The sequence below is a fragment of the Phascolarctos cinereus genome, unplaced genomic scaffold (genome assembly GCF_003287225.1).
Source record: "Phascolarctos cinereus isolate Bilbo 61053 unplaced genomic scaffold, phaCin_HiC Scaffold_3;HRSCAF=262, whole genome shotgun sequence".
Classification (NCBI taxonomy): domain Eukaryota; kingdom Metazoa; phylum Chordata; class Mammalia; order Diprotodontia; family Phascolarctidae; genus Phascolarctos; species Phascolarctos cinereus.
In genome coordinates, this window is record NW_027555736.1 from 34,542,817 (window position 1) to 34,562,563 (window position 19,747).

General features: G+C 42.9%; 1 protein-coding gene across 1 annotated transcript in view; it reads left to right on the plus strand.

Moving 5' to 3' along the window:
* The window catches only part of SCAPER (S-phase cyclin A associated protein in the ER), a 415,034-nt gene that overhangs the window by 364,044 nt on the left and 31,243 nt on the right, over window positions 1-19,747 (plus strand). Inside the window, 2 exon segments of the mRNA XM_020976028.2 lie at window positions 3,760-3,997; window positions 10,815-10,964. Of these exon segments, the coding sequence (XP_020831687.2) occupies window positions 3,760-3,997; window positions 10,815-10,964 (388 nt within the window).

The following is a 19,747-nucleotide window of genomic DNA, read 5'->3' on the forward strand; positions in this document are numbered from 1 at the left end:
AACAGTTTACATGTTTCCTTGGCCAGAAAAGGGTAGACGTCATAATAAATTTGCACATTCTAAGCTGAAATGAGGAGGTCGGTTAAAACAAGAATCTCTGTCTTCTTAATGGAAGCCCTTTTTGTTTGACATCGTAAATTACCCTGACCAATAAGGCTCAGTTTGGTTTGATGAGCATCCTGAATATGTTTTCCAGGAACAGCCGGCGCAAGATAGAGAGCCATGGCCTGGAATCTTAGGAAGCCGAACACTACATGATTGATTCCTTCCTGCTTTGTAAAATAACTAACCCATTTTTTTAATCACTTCTTCATTCTGGTGTCATGAGTTTGAACTTTGAATTACCTCCATATCTTGCCATTTGTTTCCCAGAAAAATGAGAAGCCAGGTGAAATCCATCTAATCAAAGTATAAAACAATATTTCACTCTGAAAATTTCAAGCTACCATTGTTAAAAATATACAAAGCGGTAACAGAGTAAAAGACTTCCTGATCAGCAGAAAAACCTCCATACAAGAGAAAAAACCCTACTATTTCTAAAAGTTTTTAATGTTCATACAAAAGCTGAAAATTTTACTACCTGAATTAGGTTTCTTTGTCACCCCAGCAAAAAAAAAGTCTCCTTGTTAGCACAGCATTAGATTCCTTCTCTCTCACCTCTGGGTCACTGGTTCTGATGTGACCCTGCTTGGTAGGGAAAATCATTGCCATCTGGCAGATTATCAGTGGCCTATAGGAAAGTGAGTTAGAGGTCTTGAATGCTTGGATACTTAGCTGTTCAATAAACAAGTAACCTGTGCAGTGGCCCTAAGTACTCAGTGGAAAACTTAACTATGGAAAGATCTATAGGAAGACAGTCACACTAATACAGTGTTGATGGAGCTATAAACTGATCCAACTGTTTGGGGCGGGGTGGGGTTGGCGATTCGCAACTGTCCTAAAAATTATTCATTTCATTACTGGGCATATTCCCCAAGAAGGTCAAAGACATTGAGAAAGATCTAATAAATAGCAGAATATTCATAATGACACTTTTTTGTCTTAGAAAAAAAGACTAGAAATATTGGGTGCCCATTGACTGGGGAACAGCTGAACAACTTGTGGGGTAGCAATGTAATGGAATGCTGTTACTCCATAAGAAATGAGTATTAATCCATAAACATTTACTAAGCACCTACTAAATGCTGGGTACTATGCTAAGTATTAAGGAGACAAAGGAAGGCAAAAGAAAAGTATCTGATCTCAAGGATCTCCTAGTCTAGGGGAGACAATATGCAGACAACAATATACAAGCAAAATCTATACAGGATAAATTAGAGGTGATCAACTAGCATTAAGAGAGATGAAGCAAATATTAGGAATTCAGAGAAAATTGGGAAGACTTGAACTGATGCACAGCATCTGTAAGCAAAACTAAGAGAACAAAGAGATAGCATGGTATATGGAGGGGATAGAAGAATGAAGACCTGAGTTCAAGATCTACCTCTTAGACATCATGGCTTTGTGACCCTAGACAAGTCACTTGACCTCTCAGTACCCCAGACAACAGAGCAGATGTTGATCTACATTGGTAGAGAGAGTTTCCTATGGCAATGAAATCACATGTTCAGAGAGAGAGAGAGAGAGAGAGAGAACGAGAACACTATGGTCACAGTGACCACAGTAACGTAAAGGAAAGTAACAGCGAAGAACACCAGAATTCACATCAATGCTTTGACCCATCTTGACTCCCAAGGACTGACGAACTCTACTCCCTCTCAGTAGAGAAATAATGAACCATCAGTGCTGTCATGCCAATGCATCAGTTATTTTGCTTAGCCATGCTACTTCGTTACAAGAGAGAGTTCTGTGTGGGGTATGTTGGAGAGCTGTGTTTTTGCTAACAATGATTAAGAGCATTACTTTTTTTCTAAAAATAACAGCTACTTTTATAAAACAATATACTATAAGCTAAGTTTGGAGGATAATTGATTAGTTGCCGTGGTTTATCCAGAAGTACAGTGAAGTGACTCAAGAAGAGGTGAGTTCCTCTTCCCTAGAGTCTGGATGACCATCAGTTGAGGTTATTAGAGAGGAGGTCCTTGTTTGGGTCTGGCTAAAGAGAGGACTTCTGAGATCCATTCCAATGTCTGATCTCTAGGATTCTCTGTAGAAGTTTGAAGTCAGCTTTCTACCTTCCTGTAAGAGGTCATTCTCTAAAGTAGATTCTGAAAGATAGGTGCCAGGCTAATGCCAGTTGTAAAATTCCTCAAGATTGGGAAACATTGGGGTGGTTCTGAGTCACCAATGAGTGGTGTAGTTGAAGGGGCCCGACAGGGAGGTCAGGGCAGTTTTAGAGGGCCTAGGGAGCAGAAGGGAAGGTGTGAAGCCAAAACACCTCACCTCAGGCCTCACTGTGGACTGAGATCAGTGAGATCAGTCCACTGGCAAAGGCCCACATGCATCTAGAGCAGCTGGGATTTCATAAATGACATTTCTCCAAAAATGCTTTGAGACCAAACTGTGATGTAAAGGAAAGAAGACTTGGATGTGCAGTCAAAAAACAAGGGTTTAAACCCTGTGTGCACAAGTTCTTAGGATTTAGAGCTCAAATAAATCTCAAAGGTCATCGAGTCTAAACATTTCGTATTTTAGAAGAGAAAACCAGTCCCAAGAGATCTGGTGATTTAAGTCAAAGGACTAAAATCTGGCCCTGTGTCCTCTCTATAGACAGATGAGCTTAGAGGCCCTTTCCAGCCTCAAATCTTGATCTTTAAGTCACTCATCTGCTTCAGTTTCTTTACAGTGTGGGAAATCATACCAACAATACCTGCTTTATAAAGGTTGCTGTGAAAATGAAATGAGGTGATGTATGTAAAGTACTTGTAAACCTTGAAGCCTATGTAAATATGACCTGACATTTCCATTGGCTTGATTTGCTGACATATAGAGCTACAAATGCCAATACTTTTCATGTTCAGCTTGAAAGCCTCTAACCCTGAACCTGTTCACCAGTTGATTTTAATAATGCTTTTTACAGAAGTAATCCAATGTATAGCTTGGATAAGTGGCCCCCCCTCAGCCTTTCTTGCTGCCATCAGCTTTACTTTTATAACTCCTTCTCGTGAGGGCTGTATGGATGATGAACCACACTCATGCTTTGATTTTTTTGAGGACTGCTAGTTGCCACCTCCCCAGAGAGGATAAATGTGCCTGTTTAGAAGAGACCAGTACTTTTATGTGCGTGTGCCCACCTTACATTGGGGAGAGCACGGCTTGCTGGGTATAGTTAGGGAAAGAGTTATGCAAAATGTCATTCGTAAGATTATAGGACTTAAATCTGGAAAGGACTTTATAGATTTTCTGTTTTGATACCCTAATTTTTGAGATGATTCTGAGGTCCAGAGAGAAAAAAATTACTTCCCCAAGATCTGATTGGTAGTAGAACCAAGATTCTACCACAGGTCTTCTGGAACCTACTCTGGTGATACATGCATGGTTAGGGTAACACTCAGGCATTTTAACCTGAAGATGCTAGTTGTTTTCTCAAAGCATAGAGGACTTCTACAAGGTATGAGGATGGAATGTATCAATAAGAATCATACATAAATACATTTGGTGGGAGTGCTGGATTTCTTCCTTGTGGTTTCTTGTTACGATATTATACAACTCAGATGGTTTGCTTTTAACGGTCTACTTATTTTGTTCCATTTGACCTAATAAAATGTTAACATCCTACAGTTGATTTCTATTTAAAGAGTTTAATGTTTCTTTGTCCAGGTCGTGGGACATATTTGATAAAATACGTCAGGACCCCACAGGATTAGCAGCAGCTCTTCAGGCCACAGATCTAGTTGGAGTCTTACACATGCTCTACTGTATTCTCTTCCATGGCACCATCTCAGACCCCCCCACTGCCAGCCCCAAAGACAGCTACGCCCAGAGTACTATCCAAGTTGCCCTTCAGAGTCTACGTTTCTTCAACAGCTTCGCGGTCCTTGATCTGCCAGCTTTTCAGGTAACAAACCTCGTCTTCTGTTTGTGCTGAGTGCTAAAAGAAGTTAACCTGTTAATTCTGGACTGACATGAAGGTTTGTTTCTAGGTCACTGCATGTGGAGCTAACTGTAGCCAACAAAAGGTGGAGTAAGTCCTTCCATCAGGCTTCTTCACATCAAAAGGTTGTCCTTGTATTAATTTTTTAAGTAATATTTTCCCCAGTTACATGTAAAGATAAATTTTAACATTTTTTAAAATTTTGAGCTCCAAATTTTCTCTCTTCCTCCCTTACCTCCCCTCCTTTCTGAGACAGTAGGCAATTTGATATTGCATGTCACCTTTTAAATACAGGGGAAACTTTTTTTTTAATTTAAGCAGAACACAAAAACTGGATAAATGCTTTTGATGAGGCTTTTTAAGGAATATTTAGCTTTTTATTCCTTCTAAAAGGTATTTATAGTCAAAAGTGCAAATCCCTATAAATTGCATTTCTATAACCAAAGGGAAAAAAATGCCTTAAAATACTAGAATTCCAAAGTCAGCAATGCAAAAACAGCCTTTCTCACATAGGAATTTTAATTTTCAAAAACACTGGCCTTTTGGAGCAAACCAAGTCCCAAGAAATGGACTGTCACATTCAGTTAATTTCTTGGCACATAGATTAATTTAAAATGAAGATATTTGGCAAGTGATGAGGAATTTAGTTTAGAGGAATTATATTGTTGAGAGGGGAAAAGGTGGAAAGATATGATCACTAAAACTCTGTCCTTCAGTTGCTATCATTGATAAGAAACACTAGCTTTCTAGAAGGTAGTTGATGTCAAACGTGCAGTTAACTAATTGATATGTTCGTGTTGTTCTAAATGTGAAAGAAAATATGTGAGACCAAGTCACGTCCTTTAGAAATGATGTTCTTCACCTATGTGAAGCTAGCTTAGCAAACTAAATACAACATTTAAAGTATTTAAGGCACCTCGCAATGGAACCTGGGACAGGACACCAGTAACTCCACAGAACTGCAATGTGAGCCTTCATGTGGTCTTTCTGCTTTTTATAATGACTTGGATCAGCTGCAGTCATAGGAGTTTAAGAATTAGAACAAGAAGGGACCTTAGAGATAATCTATTCTGACCCCTAGTGTCTAAAGAAATGTTGCTGACTGGGGATGTTTATTTTTTTATTTCATCAGAATATATTTACTCCCCTACTGAAGAGGAAGACATTTGTGGAGCATTTTTGTATTCACATACTGCTTTATACACAGAATCTTATGGGAGCCTGTGGAATAGATTCTGCAGACCACATTGTTCCGAATTTATCAAATTTATTAGCATTTTTATTATTTTATTATTATTTGTCCCCATTTTCAAATGCTTGTTGAATTTCACTGAACTGAGTTTTAATTGACTGATGCTTATCTAGCATTTCTGTAGTGCTTTCAGGTTTGCAAAGCACTTTACATGCTCATTTGACTCTCACAACAACCCTGGGAGGTAGGGGCTATCTTCATTTTATAGATGAAGAAACTGAGGCACAGACAGGTTAATTGACTTGTCCAGGGTCACTCAGCTAGTAAGACTGGCAGATAGAATTTGAATCCAGATCTCTCCTTACACCTTTCATTTTATTACACTGCTGTAGTCTTCCTGATGACGAAGTCCACATCACATTCTTACCTACAGAGTCTCAGACTTGGAAGGGACCTCAAGGCCATCTGGTCTAGCCCATATCTGAACAAAAGCCAAAATTTCTACAAACTCTCAGACAAGTGATTAAGCACATCAAGTGATGAGAAACCCATTACTTCCCAAGGCAGCCCCTTCTACTTTTGAGAGCTCAACTTGCTAGAAGTTTTTCCCTTACTGTCCCCTCAAGTCATTGTCCTTTCCCAGCCAGATGTAGATGCATCATTTCCATGTTCTCTACTCTCCTCCGCTTATTTCAGTCTCATTTTCAACTTTACCACACGACTGAAACTATTCCCTTCAAGATTGAAAACGATCTAATTATTAGAGCCAATGGCATTTTGTTAGTCTTTTTCCTTCTTCAGCTCTCTGCATCATCTGACCTTCTTCTCTCTGGACTTTTGTGCTGTTGTTTTGTCCTGGTTTTCCTTCTACCTGTCAGACTATTTCTCAGACTTTTGTATAGTACCATCATCCTCAACTTCATTATCAATTGTCAAGCCCCACTTGAAGGCAGTCCTTATTGCCTTCTCTTTTCCTGGGCCCCAGCTCCTCTTTCTCTCTCTATAAACTCTCTCAATAATCTTCTCAGCTCTCCTGGGTTCAGTGAGCATTTCCGTACAGATAATTACCACATCCATAGAGCCAGCCCTAATATCTGCCGATCTCCATTTTCACATCTCCAGCTGCCTACTGAAGATCTCTAACTGAATATGCTGTGGACTTCTCAGTCTCTGAAAGAGCATTCAGTAACTTCCCTCTAACCCCACTGCTCCACCTACCTTCTCTGTTTCCACTGAGGGCCTCCTTCCAGTTGCCTTAGCTCCAACATCAGCCCTGTTCTTGACTCTTTTCTGGCTCCATCTGCTCCTCTCCACTCACAAGGCACTTCACAAATCTCCCAGAGCCTCCTCACTGGTTGCTTTGCTTCGCATCTGTCTTTCATCTCCAATCCCTTCTCCACAAAACTGCCAAAAGAATCTTCCCAAAGCATAAAGCCAGACTTCTCATTCCCCTCTTCAAGAAGTTTCAGTGACCCCCTGTTGGCTGTGGGATAAAAAAAAAAGAAGACCTGAATTCAAATCCTGCCTCAGACCTGAGCAAGTCACATTCTCTGCCTCAGTTACCCCAACTGTAAAATAAAGGGTTTGGACTGGATGGCCTCAACCTATGACCTTACAAATTTAGCCTTGAAAGTCCTTCACAGTCTGGCTCCAGCCTCTGTTCAGCCTCATTCCACATCGTTCCCCTTCATACCCTCTCTTTTCTAGACAAACTGACCTCCCATTCCACAGGCTGCCTGCCATGCTTGGGATGCAACCCCAGCTCTCTTCCACTAGAGATTCCAGCTCTCTGGCCTTTCTTTAGCATAGTCCTCTCTCCCTCCCACATTTTCCTGTATGTGTTTACCTGGCTATGTTTAATCTCCTCTGTGGAGGGAGGACACTGTCTCGTGTTTGGCTTTGCACTTGGAGATAGCTCGATGTCCTGGCCCCCTTCAGGCTTCTTTGAACTCAGCATTCCCTGGCTTTACGCTTTCCCCCTTGTATTTCTCCTGGTCGCTCTTTCCTTCCATATCGTCCCTGTTCTGTAGCATCCTGCCTTCTCTTTCCTGCCCAGAGCCTCCCCAGCCCAGTGAATCTGCAAGTTCCTTTCACTTCAGCTTCTTCCTCTTCCTTGGGCAGTCAGTACCCCTTTGAAGCATGCCGCTCACCTTTTTGTCCTGTAATAGGCCAGCATCCCCAAAATTGGAGATCACCACAGAGGCAGCCTGTTACCATCATCCTGCCTGGCACTCTGCCAGTACCTTGTCTGCATCCTGGCTGTTGGACCATTGAATGCATTTAGCCCTTAGCATCTGCACGTAGTGCCACACAACCAATATAACATCACTGTTGACATTATTAAGCATGTGTCATGTTTGGCTTGAGGTCCCTGACGGGGCACTAAGCGAGATACAGAGCCCTGCTCTGAGGAGCACTGACAGGGACAGACTGACTAAACACTGAATTCATGTTCAAATTAAATAGAGAGCATTTACTTTGGGTAATTGAAACGAGTAAGTGTGTTTTAGGGAGTGGTGAGTGAGGAAAGATCACTTACAGAAGGTGGAATTTTTTTTAATCAACTTCCATTTAGTCAAGGACCCGCTTCATAAGCTACCTAAATAAAAGCTAGAAAGAGTTGGAGACAACGTCTGATCTCCTGTAGTAATCAGATTATATACAAATGTTACTATGATAGCATAATATTTTCTTGAGCCTTCCTGATTCCTAGCCCAATGCTTTAGACGTTGTGCCACCTGGCTTCTTAGTGCTTTTCCATACGCCAACTGTTAAGTAGATCTTCTTAAGAAGGCTGACTTGGAAAAGTTACTTGAAGGTTTAGTAAGGTCTATACCAGGTGTGGGCAAGCTGCAGCCACATGTGGCCCTCCAGGTCCTCAAGTGCGGCCCTTTGAGTCCAAGTTTTGCAGAACAAATGCTTTTATTAAGGGGACTTGTTCTGTGAAGTTTGGATTCAGTCAAAAGGCTGCACTTGAGGACCTAGAGGGCCACATGTGGCCTTCAGGCCACAGGTTCCCTACTCCTGGATACTTATAGTCTATAGGTGTTCTTAACCCGTGGCTTGGGAACATATTTTTTAAATAGTTTGATAGCCATATTTCAATATAATTAATTTCCTTTGTGATCCTATGTGTTTTTTGCACTTAAAAACATCATTCTGAGAAGGGGTCCCATAGGTGGCTTCAGCAGACTACTGCCAGAGGGGTCCATGACACAAAAAAGGCTAAGAAGCCATCATCTAGAGAGCGGGGAAGAAACAAATAGAAGTAGCCTTGAATGCTCTGCTGATAGTGAAGGCAAGAATACCTGGCAAAAATCTGTGGCCTTGGAGTTAAGAGGACCTAAGTTCAAATCCGGCCTCAGACACGACACTTAGTAGCTGTGTGATCCTGGGCAAGTCACTTAACCCCGATTGCCTCACCAAAAAGAAAAAAAAAAAAGAATGCCCAGCCAGAGAAAGGCCACGTGGGACCCTGGAGGGTCAGGTGGCCTGATCAGAGCCACAGGAGAAAAGGGACCTGACTAGAAAGGAAAGAGCCCAGTGACTTGGAGGAGGAGCCTGCCTCAGTGATGCTGAGCAGGCCCTTTCCACTCTCTGGCCTCTTTCTCAAGAGAATGAGGAGATGGGAACTGGTGATTGCTAGGGTCTCTTCAGACTCCAAGTCTTGGGGTCCAGTAACAATTCAGGCAGCAAGATGATGGATCAAAAGGAGAGGTTGGAAGTCCTTCCAGGGAACGTGTGTCCCACAGGCTCTTCTCTCCAGAAAATGAGGAAGTTACACAAGACACATTCAAGATAGAGAGACAGAAAGACTGAAGAATCACTTCAGTTGGGGCCGCCCGAGGAACTGGTGCTTCCTGGGTGCTCTGTCTCTCGAGCCCGAGGGCTACACCAGGAAGCAGGTTTAAACCAAGTAGGAGGTCATGACCAGAGGTTGCAGTTTGGGGAGCACTGCCCCCCTGTTCATCCACTGTCCATTTCATGGTGTGCCAGTGAAACAGGCAGAGTATTTGAAGGTTCACGGAGGGGCTGCCCTGTGTCAGTTTTGCTCTAGATCAGACAACAAAATACAGGTTAAATCTAGGATGTGAATCCATGCCTTCTGAGTCCAAATCCAGTGTTGCTTTCAAAGACTAAAGAGGGAAGAAGAGTTTCCCTGAAAAATGAGTTTAATTTTTCTGTTCAAACTGACATGGCCCTTGATCTGTTCTTATCCCTGAAGGTTCAGCAGAGAGCATGAGGTTACACTACAGGTGGATGTAACTAATTAAGTATGGACAAGCCTGAAGAAATGTCAGGGCTTGATGCAAAGTAGCAAAAATGCTCCTGAAGTTGCTTTAGGGCCTGGAAAGCTATTCCTTCTCAGGGCTGTGATCTTGACGCTAAAGATTTATTTACCCAGGCATTTCCTTCAGAAATCCATGCAAAAATGGCTTGATTTGGTGCTCTGGACTGACCTGTACTGGGGAGAATGCTTTCTACCTCTCGTGGGCCATGACAGGGTTATTCTCCCACACACTGAGCAAAGACCAAAAGTCAAGAACCGTTCTAGATGAACCCCTTTCCCAGATATTCAAACTGTCTTCTGGCTTTGTTTTCTAGATAGTTAAGCTTAGTCCTTGGGCTTCACTTTTCCCCTTTGACCTTGGGTCACTCTGTCTGTTTGACATGTTTACTAAATAGAGGCCACAGGTACAGTTGAGTTCTCCTCGATCACCCCATTAACTTGCCCAGTTTAGAAAGTATACCAAAAAGTCAAAGTTTTAAAAATGAATGTTAAAAATTGTTTTTACATTTAACTGGGGAAAAATAATATGCTAAATAAAAACCAAACAAAACAAAGCTAAGATTAAAAGATGGGGAGAAAAAAAGAAAGAAAACATACCAGAAAGCTTCAAGCTGAAAGATCTCAACCACCCTTCCCCCCAATCTCAGAAACCTCCTACTTTTGAAACTGTTTATTTCTGAGTCTTAGAGCAGACTGGCCCCTCAAGGCCATCTAGTCCAGCCCATAGCTGATCCGGAAGCTGTATACAGCATCCCTGACAAGGGTATTTGAAAAGCTATTAATTATCCTTTGTCTTTCTTTTCTGTTTGCAACACACAGGTAGCTAATGAGAAAAGGATTTTTCCGTGTGCAGAAAGGAGGGTTTTCTCCCTTCTTTGTAGTTTAACCCAAAAGGCCTGGAGCTCTCAGTATGTCCTGCACAGGCTCTGTACACCTAGTGACTCTGCACATGGTGGAGACAGTGTGTCAGTTAAGTTCTGATAGGTGCCCACATGGGCTGTGCTTTTTTTCCAATTTCTAGATAAATTATGTGTCTTTTCACCACATCTGTGATTGCGAGGAGAAGCAGTAAGCAGAACCACACACCAGATTGCTTTAGGTCACAGATTTTGCTGGAAAAGTGACATTATACATTACTGATTGGGCTTGCTTGAAGGTTTGGTATTTGAGGTTCCCTTGAAAGAGCAATAATAAGTCATTTTAAAGTGGCATTACTTACTTTAATTAAACTCCTCTGCTCCCCCAGGTGGGAGGGGCTACCACTCAGATTATAAATGATCCCTTTTGCCCTCTGTCAGTCTATTGTAGGAGCAGAAGGGCTGTCCCTGGCATTCCGGCACATTCTCAGCTCTCTGCTGTGGCACTGTGCCCACCACTCCTGCGAGGTCCTGCTCCACGAAGTCATCATCTGTGTGGGCTACTTTACCGTAAACCATCCGGACAACCAGGTAAGAGACAGGGGCCAGATGAATCTTCTCTGACTGAAATAGTGAAATCACCTCAGCCTCCCTGCTCCGTCCTGTGGGCAGCCTTTCACCTCGCGCCTCAGTTTCCTTGTCTGTAAAGTGAGAGAATTGAGCTAGGTGATCTCGAATAGAGGGGGGAAAGGGAGGGTTGACCATGATGAAGCTATCCATCATGGTATGCACTGAACACTGATCCTCCTAGGTCTTGTGTTGGGAAGCAGTGGGCCAGTCTGCTCTTCCTAGGGACACTGCATTCGTTTTTCACTTGGTGTGGCTGAAGTGGACCTGGTAATAACTCGCATTTCTAGAGTGCTGAATGCCAGGCTTATCATTGAAGAAAGATTCCACAAGATGGAAAAGCTGTTTAATATGTTTTTCAGTGGGCACACATAGCTTGATGTCATCCATACACATCAGCCAGTCAGTCAACGAGCATTTACTAAGCACTTTCTTTGTGATAGGCACTAGGCTAAGTGCTGAGAATATCAAGAAATGCAAAGATGTAACCCCTGCCCTCCAGAAGCTCACATTCTCGGGTAGGAGACAACATGGCAGATAGTTACGTACAGAGACAATATATGTATATGTGTGCACTTAATAAAAATGGAAGAGAATCTCAAGGGGGGGTGCTGGCAGTGGGAGGGACTATGGAAGGCCCCTTTTAGAGCTGAGAATTGTTGTCTTGAGAGAAGCTAGGAGCCAGAGGTCAGGAAGGAGAATGGTGCAGGAGAGGGCACAGCTTGGACAAAGGCTTAGAGACTGGAGATAGGATGATGTGTAGAGCTAGGGTAGCCAAGTCATAGAGTGTGGAAGAGGCTGTGGAAGGCTTTAAATGCCGCGTGGCAGCCCCTCTGTGAGCTTGGAGGCAGGAAGGATCCACAGGAATATATCGGACAAGGGGTGACGTGATCTGATCCATATTCTGTAGCTGAATGGAGGATGGCTTGGAATGGGGAGACCAGTTACAAAGCTGCTGCCAGAAGCCCAGGGATGAATCGAGGGAAGAGATGTTGTGAAGTTAAAAATGAAGACTAGACAGCAGATTAGCTATGTGTGGGGAGTGGGGGGCAGGAGTGAAGAAGGTGCTGAGGCTGTGACGTTGGTGACTGGGAGAATGCTGGTGCCTGTGATAGCAGAAGGGCAGTGGGGAAGAAAACAGGGTTTGGGGGAAAGATAATGAGCCCCATTTGGGACATAGTGAATTGGAGGGGCCTGTGGGCTATCTTTAAGATGTCCACAAGGCAGTGGTGATGCAGGACCAGAGTCTAGGAGAGAGATTAGTGCTGGGTAAAAGGATCTGGGAATTCTCTGCGTGGAGATGATCACGGATCCATGGGAGGCAGCTTAGAGGAGGAAGAGCCCTGGGCCCAGGACACCAGCTGCTAGGACACTTACAGTCAGTGAACATGACCTGGATGAAGGAGTTCTCTCACAAGTAGGAGGAGAGCCAGTGGGAGAGGAGATGAGGGCAATGGAGCGACTGGGGAGATGCTCGGGTACAGTGCGCTCTTTAAACATGGACATTCTACTGGCCTGATGAGCGAGTTTGAGACTAGGAGCCAGATCAGAGGAGACTGTCACTGTCTCCCTAAAAGACGCCCTGTTTTATATTAATTATCTTTGGTATCATGTTGGTGGTGTGTTTTTAATAGAGAAGTGTTTTCTATGTAGACATCAAATAATCTGACATTCTCACAGCCATGAATGTAGAGCTAGGTCACATAAGGTGTAATCAGTAAAGGCGCTCTGAACGTCACAGCACTTTTGGACAACTCGTCAATAATTAAGTGCTCTGTTCAGCACTGAGACTTCTGGAAACGTTCTTTTTTGCTCCTCAGCCAGTGTATTATTACCTTGTAGATGTTGTTAGTTATTTTTAACGATAGAATCTATGGATGTATTGTATAAAGTCCACAAACACATAACTGGTCGAGATTTGGCGGTCTCACTGGTGTTCTCATTTTGGTTAATAGACATTTGATACATTCTGTTAGGACAGGTGAGATCAGTCTTGCATCTTAGAAGAAACTGGTCAAGTGCTTTCCTAGTAATTTGTGTGCCACTGGAAAGCATTCAAACTGCCATTTAAGGATCTTATCTGGTTTCACAGAGGAAACAGAATCTACATCACCTCCTTTGACCTAACTCTACTCTCACTGTTTATGTCAACAGTGCATGATCTTTCTGTTTCTCACTTGATTCAAAGGCTTGTATTTTCATTGTGTTGCTCTTCTCGTGACCATATCATACAGGCATGCTTCATTTTATTGTGCTTTACTTTATTGCACTTCACAGATATTGCATTTTTTACAAGTTGAAGGTTTGTGGCAATCTGCATCAAACAAGTCTGTTGGCATCATCTTTCCAACAGCATGCACTTACGTTATGTCTCTGTGTCACGTTTTGGTAATTATTGCAGTATTTCATACTTTTTCATTATTATTATATCTGTTCACATCTGTTATGATGATCAGTGTGACCTTGATGTTGCTATTTTCGTTGTTCTGGGGTGCCAAGAACTGCGCCCATAGAAGATGGCAAACTTAATCAGTAAAGGCAATGTGTGTGGTGACTCCGCCACCAACTGGCCTTTCCCCATCTCTCTCCCTCTACTTGGGCCTCCTTATTCCCTGAAGCACAACAATATTGAAATTAGTCCAATTAGTACCCCACTATGGCCTCTAAGTGTTCAAGTAAAAGGAAGAGTCAATCAACACTGAAAACTTCATTGTTGTCTTATTTTAAGAAATTGCCACAGCCTTCAGCAACCTCCACCCTGATCAGTCAGCAGCCCTCAGCATTGAAGCAAGACCCTCTACCAGCAAAAAAAATTATGATTCTCTAAAGGCTCAGATGATAGTTAACATTTTTTAGCAATAAAGTATTTTTAGTTATGTACATTGTGTTTTTAGACATAATACTGTTGCACACTTAGTAGACTGCAATATAGTATAAACATAACTTTTGTATGCACTAGGAAATCAAAAAATTCATGTGACTGGCTTTATTGCAATATTCGCTTTTTTGTGGCAGTCTGGAACAGAATCCAGAATATCTCCAAAGTATGTCTGTAGATAATGATAAATTTCCACATCCTTCTTCTTTGGGGTTTCGGTTATTATTGTTATCATGCATAACCTTATTCTCATCTTTTTTTTATTGTGTTCAGCTGAAAAATGGGCCTGTGACAAATCACCGTATTGTTTTTTATATTTAATGCCTATAGATTATTGGGCAGGTGGATAAAATAATTGCTTTTTGTAGTTAGATAAAAGTAACAGAAAATAGTGGTGTTGATGTTATTATTACTCATTGTTTGGTCTAGATCTCTGATTTTATTGTGATAGATACTCTTCACCAACCACTACCCATCACCGTCTCCTCCCTTACATCCATAGTCTTGTTGAGATAACAACAGGCTTCTCATTTGACCATTGCCATGCTTCCAGACGTTGTGTCAAGCCTTACAACTACAAAGACCCAAAGAGGCAGGTTTTTGGGGTCCAGGACTCCCATTCTCTAGGCAGCGGTGAGAGAAGCACAGAAGGAGGAGAGGATGGGCAGCACTGTCCAGTGCAGCACCTAGGTCGGGACTGTCATATTCAGTCACTTCAGAGGGAGTCACAGTTTCAGGGAAGTGGTGAGGTCTGAAGCCAGATAGCAAAAGGTGCAGGAGTGAGGGAGAGCAAGGGAAGTGGATGCAGTGAGACTGAACATCCTTTTCAAGGAATTGGCTAGAAAAGGAGTTGTAGGTGGTATCATTAAGGGCTGGTAGGATCACGTAAAAGTTTTTAAGGATGAGGGAAACTTTTTTTTTTTGCTTTTTGATGAGGCAGTTAGGGTTAAGTGACTTGCCTAGGGTGACACAGTCAATTGTCTGAGGCTGGATTTGAACTCAGTTCTTCCTAACTCCAAGGCCAGAGCTCCATCCATTGCTCCACCTAGCTGCTCCCAAAACATGTATTTTTGAAAGCACAATGAACCTCTTTGCCAAGAAAATCCCAAAACGGGGCCATGGCGAATTGAACATGACTGAAACAACTGAACAACCACAAAAGGGAATGAGCCCATTGATAGAGAAAGGTAAAAAATTGGAAAGAGAGAGGGAAATGACTGTAGAGGCAGGGGTGGGGTCAGGTGCCACAGAGAGGAGAAAGTCAGAGGCTGGAAGAGAGGAAGAAAGAGAAAAGGGTGGCATCAGAGCATGCTGACACAAGAGTGAGGAAAGAGAGCGCACTGATCATGGTGAAAGGGGAGGCAAGGTTGTCAGCTGGGAAGGTAGAGGGAAGGTGCGATGTGGGAGACTTGAAGAAAGAAGGAAAGGCAGTATCCATAAAGAAATGGGATACCAAATCAACTGGGGAGACATATGGAAGATCGCCTTGCTTCAGTGAGGGCCCAGCTGAATGTGGCTCCCGCCTGGCACCAACCTGCACTGTGTGAACAGGAGCAGGGGCCAGAGAGGGGAAGTAATCCAGGTCTGGGGCTCAGCAAGGCCTGTGCTGAGGATAGGTCAAGGAACAGTGGGTCTGGAGAGTAGAGGACAGTGTAACATTGAGCTGGTTATCCGTCAGAGCAAGATTGGGAAGGAAAGAAAGTGCAAGCAGAGCAGGGCAGCCTGGAAGATTACAAAGGGATAGTGAGCCTTGGAGTCGGAGGACCAGCTTCAAACCCTGATCTTTGTAGCCTTGGGCAAGTCTCCTGCTACTCTGCATCTGCAGACTGAGAGTATTAGACTAGATTATCAGAAAGGCCCCTTCTGGCTCTGAAGTGATGATCTGTAAAGAGCAGGTCTAGGGAACTTCTGGCCAAAATGCATGCCTGAAGGGCAGGCAGACCTACTCCAGCGATAACCTGCAAGGAATACATCAGAAATTACAGTAAGTGACTTCTTCCACCTAAGATATGCACAAAAAGTCAGCCAGAAGCCCGTGCCAGCACAAACACGCCCACAGCCTCCCAGCTTGAGCCGACAGGCATAGCCTCTGGGTCAGAGGTAGCAAGAGTGTAGGATTCTCCTTCAGAAGGCCCAGGAAAGGCAGAAAGCCCTAGATTAGAGTGGGGATGTTAGAAGAGCCAGGGAGCAAGCAGCTTCTAGTGCAGTATGAGAGCACCCAGACTGAGCCACTGCAGGCTTCAGCCCTAACACTCTGTCTTGAGATGCCATCAAAGGCCCTAACGATCCAGGCCTCTGGACTCCGGGAGGGAGAAGTCAGCACAGGAAGCCAGAAGACACAGGGTGATGTCAAGCAGGGCCAGCTGCCCCGCTGGTTACATACTTCTTCATGCAAAAACGAGAGCAGGAGGCTGGATCCTGGCAGTGTCATAAGGTTAGGAACAGTAGCTGGAGAAAGAGCTGAATCGAAGAATACACCAATAAATATCAAGAAGGGTTGTGACTCTAAAGATCTCCCAAAGAAAGGCATGATTTACTCCATAATAATTGCAAGAAGTGATTCAAAGGCAAAAATGAATCTTTCACAAGGACTACATATATATATCAGGTATTTGTTAGTCAGCTAATAAACATTGATTCAGTGCCTACTTATAAAATCCCTGCCCTCAAGGAACTTAACACTATAATGGGGGCAGCCAACACACAAAAGTAAGCTGAGAAGGGTGAGGGGTGGAGAGAAAGAGAAGGCATCCATGGCAAGGGCCTGCCTGCTACAGAGTTCCAGAGAAGTCCAAAATTATCATAGCTGATGGGAAGTGAATTGAAGCAAGAAAAAAATGAAATAAAAACTCTGGAGGAAAGACTTAAAGAATACATAGCTTAAAGACAGAATGGTAAATCCCGCCCAAAGAATAGACTCTGACAACTAGAACAGACCAAACAAATCAGTGACTCCATCAGAAAGAAATACTAGAACAAAATCAAAAGTTTGAAAAAGTAGAAAAAACATAAGCTCTGTGATATCAAAAACAATTGACCTTGGAAATAGGTGAAGATAAGATAATTAAAGAATCAGTAGACTCACTAAAAGCCATGATATTTTAAAGCCTGGATGATACATGATAAATCCTAAGTGAAAACTGCCCAATCTAGAACCAAAAAAAAAAATGAAGAAGAAATAATTCACCAATCAACTCCTGAAGGAAACTATAAAAGAAAATTCCAAAGAATGTCATAAACAAGATCCAGAACTCCCATGTGAAAGGGAAAAAAAAAATATGACAAGTGCCCAGGAAGAAATTGTTCTGTGGAACTGCAGTTAGGCTCATACGAGACTGGCAATTTCTCCTAAAAACAGAGATCTTAGTACATGGTATTCCAAAAGGCTCCAGCTTACAGTCAATAATCACTTATCCTGAAAAGCTGAGCATAATTCTACAGAGGAAAAAATGACCTTTAATGAAATAAAAAACTTTCTGATAAAAAGGCCAGAGCTGAGTAAGAAGTTTGCAATGGAAACACAAGTCCAAAGCAGCCTGAAAGAGTAACTTGTGGGAGAGATTAGAAGGCACTATATGATAATACAGTGCTAACATTCTGTTAGGGAGAGAGCAAGTGTCACTATAGAACCTTAACATCTTCTGAGAAAATAACAGGGAGTTAGATGAGAAAAACAGGTCCTGGGAGGCAGGGTGGCAGTGGGATGAGGAAGAGGATGGATTGGTTCTCTTTTTAAGGGAGGAAATAGAAGAGATGGTAAAAGGAATACATTTGTGCAAAGAGGAGTATAAGGGGGCATTGACTGATATTTATTCAATTTAGTCTCACTCTGCTCTAGTTAAAGAAAATGATAATTTGCACAATCAGTCGTAGACGTTAGACTAAGCATGAAAAGTCTTTGAAAACCACTTCATGAAGAGAGGTGGCACCAGACAGGAGGTCAGTTCCCTTTGTCTGAGGGATTTGCCATGTTCTCTGGGTTCTACATAAAAGCGTCCAGTTAGCTAGAATTGAAGAATTCCACAAAGTGGAGCAAGCATGACTATTCAAATAAACCATCTAGCAGAGAGGGAAGGAAGGGGAGGGCTCAGCTTTGGCCTCAGCACGGATGCTCTCCCCTCCTCCTCCTCGAGCCCGAGGAGGATCTTGTAAGCTTTAAGGGATCTGGAAGACTTTGGACTTCTCATCTCACTCAGGTGCATGGGGCGCCCCACGAATGAGAGAAGAAGGCTCCCCACAGCTAGGAGCCGTGTTACCCCCCAGCCCCGCATCTTCCTCAAGCTTGGGCCCACTCTCCCTGGACATGGTGTGTACTCGTGGATGACACAGACTTTTGGGAGGGCATTTGGTACCAAGTGTCCCTGCTCATACCGCTTTGGGGGCACTCCTTTCTAAAAGTATTTGCTAGCTGACTGAGTTGATTCTCAGCTGATAGTGTTGGGAGGAAGCACTCCAGTGAGGGGCCTGAACCCGTGGCATTAGAGAATCATCCCTGACTTCTTAGGGATGACTGTTAGAGCCCTTAGAGATGTAACCTTACTCTGAGACCATAGACTCACCTGTGAAAGTGGGAGCTGGGATGGGAGTCCTCAGACCTTAAAAATGAAGGGGGATACAATCAGTGAGGGAATGGTCAAAAGCAAAAATTCCTTACCCTGAAGGAGGGGTTAAAGTTGGGAGAAGAAAAAGAAAGAACTGGCATCTAAGGGGGGGGGGAAGGGGAGTATCCATTGGGGAATGGCTAACCAAACTATGGTATGTGAACCTGATGGAGTAACGTATGCGATTTTGAAAGGGGCAGTTTCAGAGAATCCTGAGTAAAATGACCCATTGTAGAGTACAGTAAGATGAACCAGGAGAATAACAGCATTGTAAAGAAAAATAGCTTTTGGGGCAGGTAGGGGGCGCAGTGAATAGAGCTGTGGCCTTGGAGTCAGGAGGACCTGAGTTCAAATCCAGCCTCAGACACTTAATACTTACTAGCTGTGTGACCCTGGGCAAAGTCACTTAACCCCTATTGCCTCACCAACAAGCAAAAAATTAATTAAAAAGAAAAATAGCTCTGACAGCCTTAAGAACTTTGATCAATGCAATGACCAACCATGTCTGCAGAGAACATGTAATGAATGAATCATGGTTATCTGTCTCCTGACAGAGGAGATGAAATCAAGGTACAGAAGAGTCATACATTTTTGGACATGGCCACTGGGTGGACTCATTTTGCTTGACTATGTTTATTTGTTACAAGGTTGTTTTTTTTTTTCTTTTGCTCAGTTTTTAATCAGGGACAGGTAAGGTAGCAATGTGTTAAGTTGTTTCAGTCATGTCCAGCTCTTTATGACCCCATTTGGGGTTTTCTTGGCAAAGATACTGGAATGGTTTGCCATTTCCATCTCCAGCTCATTTTACAGATGAGGAAACTGAGGCAAACAGGGTGAAGTGTCTTGCCCAGGGTCACACAGCTAATGAGTGTCTGAGGCCAAGTTTGAACTCCCAGGTACTCTAACCATTCTGCTACCTAGCTGCCTCAAGGGGTAACACTAATGATGCCAATAAAAGAAGGCTGTTGAAACTTTGTTAAATGTACAGACAGGAACAGAGGGAAGTAGAGACACACAGGACAGTTTTTAAAGTAGGATGAAATAATTATTTTATAGGTCTTTTAACAGCAAACAGTATTAAATGAAGATTCGTGGTTTCATATATAATCTTTTTGTGTTCTGATGAGTATATGAAAATTCTCTTGGTTTTTGGAGTTTAAATTCCTAAAAAAAGAATATAAATAAAATTCACAAGGATAGATTTGGGAGGAGTGAAATGTTGGGAGAGATGGAATGATAGGAAGTAATTGATGGACAAAAGCGTTTCA